This window comes from Dioscorea cayenensis, unplaced genomic scaffold (assembly GCF_009730915.1).
Source record: "Dioscorea cayenensis subsp. rotundata cultivar TDr96_F1 unplaced genomic scaffold, TDr96_F1_v2_PseudoChromosome.rev07_lg8_w22 25.fasta BLBR01001244.1, whole genome shotgun sequence".
Taxonomy (NCBI): domain Eukaryota; kingdom Viridiplantae; phylum Streptophyta; class Magnoliopsida; order Dioscoreales; family Dioscoreaceae; genus Dioscorea; species Dioscorea cayenensis.
In genome coordinates, this window is record NW_024087635.1 from 48983 (window position 1) to 58254 (window position 9272).

Sequence of the window (9272 nt, forward strand, 5' to 3'; positions counted from 1 at the left end):
CAGTTCTCTAGTTGGACCAGACGTGTAATTAAACCGGTAAAAACCGATATGAACCGTATGTTAATTTTTTTAATTAAACTGGTGTATTGGGCGGTTTTATATGAACCGGCTGGTTTGTATTAAAATATATATTGTATTAAAAATTAAAATTTATGTATTTTACTTTTACATGTATACTTTATTTGTTGTATTAATTTGTTTTTGTAATTATAACATATTTTTTTCCAATTAATTATATTAAATTAAATTATTTAAAATATTTAAATTGATGCGACATTGACCTAATTGACTTGGTGGTTGAACCAATAACCCGGTGATCCGACACCTTGACCAGTTCAATATCCGGTCCAGTTCGGATAATATTGATACAAAACATACTAATTGTTTAATTTTATATTTAAGTGAAGAAAACACTAATCCATGTATAACAAAAAAATATATTTTCTTTAAAAAAATAGATTGAATAAACCATATATATTAACTTAAAAATAAACCAAGTAAAAACAGCTACAAATAACAATACAAAGACAGGAAATGATTAAAAAAATGCACAGTTAACTAAACAAAAATACATTTTCACCCTAGTAATGCATAGTTATCGCTATAAATTCATTTTTTTATTCAATTTGTTGCCTTTAATTTGCTTTTTTAATTTTTTTATAATTCTGGACTACGTGCAAATTCCAGTGTATAATATATATATATATATATATGTATATGTATCTCATGACAAGCATCATTCCTTAATTTTATTTAACTTAAAAATAAAACGACTTGATTTCGAGATAAACTCATGACAAGCATGGCCCTAGCTTATTCTCATAATTAAGTTGATTATCCTCACTCATTAATTACCACAAAGTTAAACTAGTAGGAACGATAATATGATATCAAGAGGGTCTAGCTCCGGTACGAGGCAGGCTTAATTGGTCATGTAAAAAAGTTGCAACTAAATAAATGATGTAGCCTTGGTCAAAGACGTAATAGTGACCTGAGCACCTAGCAGTAGGGTTCCCACCTCTGCAGTGAAGGTATCGTATCTGAGAAAGAACTCGACGAGGAGCAACCTCCCGATAAGCACCACAAAGTCCTTCCCTGCGCATTGCTTGTTCTCCACCGTCGGGCTCTCAGTCTCGTGCCCATTGGACCACAGCACATGCTTGAGAAGCTTCTTTCCTTGCTCCCCCACAAACCTGTCCCCGACGAACTTGTCTCCATTTTCAAAAACCCTGGTATCTTTGGTCGCAAAGGGCTGGTAACCAAAGATCATCTCTCCCTTGCTCACCTTATACGCCGCGTCGTGGCTTTCAATCACCAGGTCATGCTTGGCCTTGCCGTACTGAAACTTCACTGGAGGGTCCATGCGCAGGGCTTCATACACGACGGACTTTGTGAGTTCCATCTTCTCGATGGCTGCCAGCGTTACCTTCCCTCCCTCTGCCTGGACGACAGATCGGATCTCCTTGGCCAGTTGTGAGTGCAAATTCGGATCAGCCAGCGCCAGCCACTTGAGGATCCCCGGGAATAGCACCTTGAAGCCACCGTAGCTGTTGAAGATTGTGGCGAAGAGAAGGTTGTGGCAAGCCTCCTCCCTGGAAAGCCCGAGCTTCTCGGCCGTGTCTAGCACCGGAGCAGTCGAGGAGCTGAAGTAAGCATAGAGGGCCTTGTAGTCGGACTTGGCGAGGAATGGTGGGAGTGGGAAAGTATGGAGGAATAACTCCTCCAAAATCTTGGGGAGACCGAGGGTCATAAGGGGGCAGAGCTGGAAGAAGAGCCACTTGGTGGCCTTGGAGGGACCATTGGTGCCGAGGTTGGTGCTGGACGGGCTGACCCCGAAGAACGCATCGCCCAGGAAGTCGAAGGCGGTTTCATCATTGAGCTTGTTGAAGTCGGACTTGGCACCCAGGGAAGCGGCGAGCTGAGACTCCATGGTCTGGAATAGAGACGAGTAGATAGAACGGAAGGACGGGATGACGTAGAACTTGCGGGAGGCGAGTAGGGTGACGAGGAGCTGTTTGATCTTAGCATGGGTGGGCTCGGATGGATCGAGGTAGGCGCAGACACGATAACCACCAGTGAAGGAGGTGGATGGCATGTAGGTGCCGCACAAGACGTTGCGCTTCTCCACCTTGGAGACGTCAAAGAGGACGTCAAATGACTTGGCATCGAGAACGGCGATGACACGCGGGTCATGGGCCATGAAAGGCCCTGGGGGCATGTTCACTCGGAACACGGTGGAGCTGTACTTTTCGATGCGGGTCTTGAAGAAATCGTCCTGGCCCTGGAAGTAGTAAAAGTCAAGGCGGTCTCTGATGGAGCTCAGGAAGGGAATGCCATAGCTCCCGGGGATCTCTTTCACTGGGAGTGGGAGGCTAGACTCTTGAGCAGCCCCGGCAGCCACCGCCTGGATCATAATCTTACAACTTGAGGATGACATCTTCTCTGGTTTAATTTGTTGCCCTTGAAGATGAACTTAGCTGGCTGTAGTGTGAGAAATCAAAGGAGAAATCAGAATAGAGCAGAGCAAAAGAAAAAACACACTACACTCGACTCAAACCCCTTCTCTTCAATCATATCACAACATACTTCTAGTTCTTCTCATGCATTTTTCATCATAATTAAAACATGTACTCTTTTCTTTGATACACATTACAAAGTCAGCTTAACTCCATGCAACAGTCATCTACATCATAGACTGCAACATTTCTGCAAACCTATCCGTAGTATGTCTTGAATTAATATTAATATCATCTTATGTTATTTATATATTACATTTACACATTATTAAATTTATGTATTTATGATCTTTATTATTTTATATATTACATTTAGAATTATGTTTGGATAAATTTATTAGATTGATTGTTAAGTTTCTTAGTAGAGCGCTTGTGCGTGAACCTAGTTTGAATTAAAAGACGTGAGTTTGTTATTATGTAAAAAAATATTATTCTTTCTTTATTTCTTTGAGTGTGAGTGTGAGTGCGTGTTTCTGATCAACCGTAAATAAGATGTACTCAGCTTATGGATGTATCTTCATTCGTCTTCAGTCAGCATCCATTGACTTCAATCAACCTCCAACATAATTTCCTCCTTGATTATTGTTGTTATTAACTTATTATAATTATTTTATCCTCTGGTGTAAAGCCAGGTGCTATATATATATTTGCGAAGGTGGAGCTTATCTAAGTAATAACTCTTATAATGCTGAGGACGAGAGCGAATGCCATGTCGATCGAGCTTATTATATCCTCTACATAGAACGAATGATTCAACGACGCGTGTGACATATTTAATTGACTGTTTGTCATTGCATGTCTTTTAGATGTGTATCATCCAGTCCTCAAATATATATTTTTTTTCTTTCCAATGTCTGTTTGGTAATTTGGACGACCTAGACAGCGGTCTCGTTTACAGATGTCCTTGGATCTACCAACCCCACACCCTAAACTATAAGTTCTGATATTTATATTATATTTCCTAATATGTACTCGCCTCTCAATAGCAGGCTGCACCGTCTCTGCAAGATTTCCATAAACAACGTGCAGCATACCCACGTTCCACAACTTCCAACCAACTTCATAATAATAATAATAACTTTATAAAAAAAAACTTCATAATAATAAAGTGCACCAGATCAGCGGCGTATTCATTCTTCAGGAATTTATTTTTATTGATTATTTACTTCATAAAACTCTTCAAATCTTTAAAATTGATGTTATTGATTAATACTGTTGTTAAAAATCTTTTTAACTAATATAATTGTATATTAACTAATTCATGTTTCTGTAACCGGATTTGTATCAAAGAATCAACTCTTCAACTGAAAACAATGATTTCAGTAATAAATCTCCACTGCAAACCATTCATTCATTACTAAAACATCAAGATAACAGGAATATTATCAGATCTGAATGATTGTCATTCAATCAACAGAAATTCAACTAGATCTAACCAAGTTCTTCATCATCAATCCAAAATTAATAAAAAGTAATCAACTACTCACAATCAAGCAAAATAACGCTAGTAAATCAATAGATCGAGCTTAGTACATATAGAAAATAGTAAGATAATGGAAGGCCACCGGAGACACTCGCCAAAGTTCCCTGCCACTCGGACCCAAGTCTCAACTCTCTTCTCAATTCTCTAACTTCCGCTTCAATCTTCCTTCTTTTTATATATAGTATACTAGGTAGGCATAACATACTTCTAATAAGGCGTGCCCTTAGCTACTCCATGATTGGCCACCATGGCATCAGTAATGAGCCCCTCCAAGAGTCTTTATTGGCTCGCCTCTCCCTCTTACTCCTTCGCCCAATCGCCATCTCCTTAGTCTCATCAGCTACTGAAATGAATTTTAAAGATGTTGCTAACTCATCAGACTGTTAAAAGAGTGATTTAAAATCACATGGCTGAAGTTTGAAGGAGCTAATATGTTGAGAACCTGATGAATTGGCTTTGTGGGAAGTTGTGTGTAGTGGGTTTCGTCTGTTTGTGTTTTGTGGGGTATGATAATAGTTTGTATTGTACTATATTTTCAATCAACGTCATGTTTGTGTCAGGTGTGTTGGTATTAGTGTTGTTTTGGGCTGGTCACTTTGGAATTATGTAATTGCTCTCTAGTGGAGATTGAGATGAATTGAGTGAAATCCTTTGAGTTCCTCCAACGTAACTTTTTTTCCTTGCTCTTTCTTTTCTTCTATGATTTGAAGACTTGTTTTCACTTCCTCCTTCATACTTGATCTCATATCCAGATTGTAACAGTGGTATCAGAGCTTCTGCGATCCTGCAAAGCTCATTACTAGCCTTGTGCATCGGAGTGACTCATGGCGTCTAGTAGTAGTAACCCACCACAAATGTCTCAGACTTCAGTGCCGGTTTTTGACGGGGAAGAGTACCAACATTGGAGTATTATGATGAAAACACTATTTAGGTCTCATGATCTCTGGGATCTGGTTGAAAATGGTTACTCAAAAGAAGATGATGAAGCTAAGGTGAAGGAAAACAAGAAGAGAGATGCTTATGCTCTGTTCCTCATCCACCAAGCTTTGCATCGTCCTTTGTTTTCACGGATTGATGCTCTTAAGACTTCCAAAGGTGCTTGGGATACTCTAAAGAAGGAGTTTTAGGGAGCCACCAAAGTCATGGCAGTAAAGCTGCAAGCTTTAAGGCAGTCTTTTGAGAATCTACGTATCAAGGACAATGAAGGAGTGCAGAACTACATCTCCAGAGTGACAGACCTAGCAAATCAAATGCGGTGCTTGGGAGACACTTTGTCAGAATCCATGGTGGTGGGTAAAGTGATGAGAAGCTTGGGACCTAAGTTCAATCATGTGGTGGTTGCAATTGAAGAATCGAAAGACTTAACCAAACTTACCATGGCTGAGCTAAGCGGATCCTTGCGAGCTCAAGAAGCTCGACTTAAAAGCCAAGCTGATGATGCCGAAGAGAAAGTGCTCCATGTGCGGGGTGAAGTATCGAGATTCATGGAAGGTGATGAATATTCGTATCGAGGACGAGGTAGGAGTTGGCCTCGGGCAAGAGGTTGAGGCAGAGGAAGGTCGAGAGGTTCAGACTTGAATCAGCAGTAAGGTGAACGTTCAACTTACAAAAGCAGTGTTCAATGTCACCTATGTAAGAGGTATGTCCATATTCGAGTAGATTGTTGGTTCAGAGACAAGAATGCAGAGAAACAAGAAAAGCCAGTCACTCTCATTGCAGAGGAAACAGAAGAAAGTAATCTATTCATGGTACAACATGGGTCAAGAGTTCAAAATGATACCGTGTGGTTGGTGGACAGTGGTTGCTCCAACCATATGTCAGGTGAACGGAATCTCTTCAGAAATCTAGATGAAAGCTTTAAAATTGGTGTTTGGTAAGGTGATAACAAGGAGATCTCCATCGAAGGAAAAGGCACAGTAGCTCTGAACACTTTGCAGGGAAGAGTGAAGCTCCTTCACAATGTTCAATTCATCCCCGGATTAGCTCACAATCTTTTGAGTGTAGGACAATTGTTGTCAAGTGGTTACTCTGTTCTATTTGAAAATGAAGCTTGCACCATTCATGACTCAAAGACAGGAGTGCAACTGATTAGCATACCATGTAGACATAATAATATGTTTCCTCTTGATGTTACAAACATGGGAAGCTTGAATGTAGCTGAGAGTGTTCAGAAGAATTCAAAATTGTGGCATGAGAGATATGGCCACTTGAATTACAAAGGATTGAAATAGTTGGAACAAGAAGAAATGGTAGAGGGGCTACCACACATCATGGAAGGAGATCAGTGCGAAGACTGTGTTGCTGGGAAGCAAAGTAGAAATCCATTTCCTGTGGGACAAGCTTGGAGAGCTACTGAGAACCTTCAGCTTGTACACATGGATATCTGTGGTCCTATGCAAACAGAGTCCATGGGGGGTAACAAATATTTTTTGTTGTTTGTTGATGATTGTAGTCGAATGTGTTGGGTATTTTGCATGAAGTACAAGGCTGATGCATTGGTGTTTTTCCAAAAATTTAGAATCCTTGTTGAGAAGCAATCAAGACATGAAGTTAAGACTCTACTCTCGGATAGGGGTGGAGAATTCATGAACAAGGACTTCATTGCCTATTGTGAAGACAACGACATCAAACGAGAACTCACCGCACCTTATACACCCCAGCAGAACGGAGTGGTGGAAAGAAAGAATAGAACCATCATGGAGATGACCAGGTGTCTACTGAAGAACAAGAGGCTTCCGAACTCCTTCTGGGCAGAGGCGGTGGTTACTGCTACTTACTTGATTAATATTTCTCCTACAAATGCAGTAATTGGAATGACACCGTATCAAGCTTGGTATAGTGTGAAGTCCTTCATGAGTCATCTAAGGACTTTTGGATGTATAGCATTCTCCTTGATTTCTAAGCAAAAACTACATAAGTTGGATGAGAAAACAGAGAAGTGCATTTTCATTGGATACAGCATGAACTCCAAAGCCTACAAGTTGTACAATCTGACAACTCACAAAGTCATTATCAGTCGAGATGTGGTGTTTCATGAAAATGATAGCTGGAATTGGAAGGAAGTAGCATCTGTTCCTACAAGAACACCACTCCAAAGTTTGGGAGAAGGAAGTGCAACGGATTCAAGGCAACTAGAAGATTCTCCTTTGATTGTTGAGGAGAATGTTACCTTTGATGGTACTGAGACTGCTGAATACACCACCAGAAATATTTCAGAAGTTGAATTCACCACCAGCAATAGTTCAGAAGGTGAAGTTCCACAAATAGCACAAACTGATGGGTCACCAGCAAGGAAGGTGAGGTTACTAACTAATATTTATGAGAAACTGTACTTTTGTTCTAAATGTTGTAGACCCGGTCACTTATAAAGAAGCATCCGAAGATGGTGTTTGGAGAAAGGCTATGGACAAAGAGCTCACCTCAATTGAGAGAAATGAGACATGGGAGTTGATGGATCTTCCGCCAGGTAAGAAAGTGATAGGTCTTAAATGGGTGTACAAGACCAAGTATGATTCAGAAGGTAATGTTCAGAAGTTCAAAGCCCATCTAGTCGCTAAGGGATATGTACAACAAGTAGGGATTGACTTTGAAGAGGCATTCGGGCCAGTTGCAAGGATGGAAATGGTGAAAGTTCTTTTCGCACTTGCGGCACAATTGAATTGGAGAGTGTATCATTTCGACATCAAGTCGGCATTCTTGAATGGAGTAATACAAGAGGAAGTCTATGTGGAACAGCCGATTGGATTGTGAAGACTAGAGATGAAAGCAAAGTATATAAATTAAGGAAAGCTCTGTATGGTTTGAGACAAGCGCCTAGAGGTATGCAAGAATCGATAGCCATTTGTTGTAGTAAGGTTTTGAGAGAAGTGCTAATGAACACACAATTTACATGAAGAAGAGTGAAGATGATCACATGCTATTAATGTGCATTTATGTTGATGACATTATTTACATGAGCTCTTCGCTGAAGATGTTGGAGTTGTTTAAGCTTGACATGAAAAAAAAACCTTTGAGATGACGGACTTAGGCACACTAAATTACTTCCTTGGACTTGAAGTTAAACAGAATGAAGATGGCATTTTTGTTACACAGAGAAAATATGTGGAGAATATATTTAAGCCATTTGGAATGCAATCATGCAAACATGCTGCAACACCCATGAACATGAATGGCAAAATGCAAGCAGATGATGGCACTGGAAAGGCTGATGTCTGGGTTTATAGAAGACTTATAGGAAAATTGCTCTATTTGACACATACACACCCAGATATATCCTATGCTGTTGGAATATTATCTAGATTCATGTCTAATCCCACCAAGCAGTACCTTGGAGCTGGAAAACGTCTCTTGAGATATCTGTGTGGAACAAAGAACCTTGGACTATGGTATTCAAGGAGCATGGAATGTAGGTTGCAAGGATATTCAGACAGCGATTGGGGAGGTTGCACTGATGATAGAAAGAGCACATCCGGGATGATCTTTAACCTTGGAACTGAGGATGTATCATGGGGCAAGACATCACAGCTCTATCGACAACGGAGGCAGAATATGTGGCAGTGACAATGGCAGCATGTCAAGCTGTTTGGCTGCGAAAGGTGCTGGAAGGGTTGCCTAATGAAACAAAGGGAGGCTACGGTAGTATATTGCGACAACAAGTCCACGATCACAATTGCCAAAAACCCGGCTTAGCATGGAAGAACAAAACATATCGATATTCGCTTCGATTTCATACGTGATTTGATTTCAAGTGGGGTAATAGAATTGAAGCACTGTAATACTGAGAATCAGTTAGCTGATATTTTTACTAAGCCTCTGGGAGTTCAGAAACACAACTACATAAGAGCAATGCTTGGTATCTGTGATTTTGAATCAAGGGAAGGTGTTAAAAGGGTGATTTAAAATCACATGGCTAAAGTTTGAAGGAGCTAATATGTTGAGAACCTGATGAATTGGCTTTGTGGGAAGTTGTGTGTAGTGGGTTTCGTCTGTTTGTGTTTTGTGGGGGTATGATAATAGTTTGTATTGTACTATGTTTTCAATCAACGTCATGTTTGTGTCAGGTGTGTTGGTATTAGTGTTGTTTTGGGCTGGTCACTTTGGAATTATGTAATTGCTCTCTAGTGGAGATTGAGATGAACTGAGTGAAATCCTTTGAGTTCCTCCTGCTCAACTTTTTTTCCTTGCTCTTTCTTTTCTTCTATGATTTGAAGACTTGTTTTCACTTCCTCCTTCATACTTGATCTCATATCCAGATTGTAACACAGACGACCTCC

The 9272-nt window shown here is 40.2% G+C and overlaps 2 protein-coding genes across 2 annotated transcripts; one reads left to right on the forward strand and one right to left on the reverse strand.

Annotated features, from left to right (window-relative positions):
- Nucleotides 1-814: 814 nt before the first annotated feature.
- Nucleotides 815-2592, reverse strand: LOC120255927 (allene oxide synthase 2-like). The gene has a single exon (XM_039263694.1). It carries the CDS (start codon nt 2435-2437, stop codon nt 950-952), a length of 1488 nt encoding a protein of 495 aa, XP_039119628.1. The 5' UTR covers nt 2438-2592; the 3' UTR covers nt 815-949.
- A 5421-nt stretch (nt 2593-8013) lies between these two features.
- LOC120255931 (uncharacterized mitochondrial protein AtMg00810-like) lies at nt 8014-8559 on the forward strand. Its single transcript, XM_039263697.1, has one exon. The coding sequence runs from the start codon at nt 8014-8016 to the stop codon at nt 8557-8559; it is 546 nt and encodes a 181-aa protein (XP_039119631.1).
- Nucleotides 8560-9272: the final 713 nt, after the last annotated feature.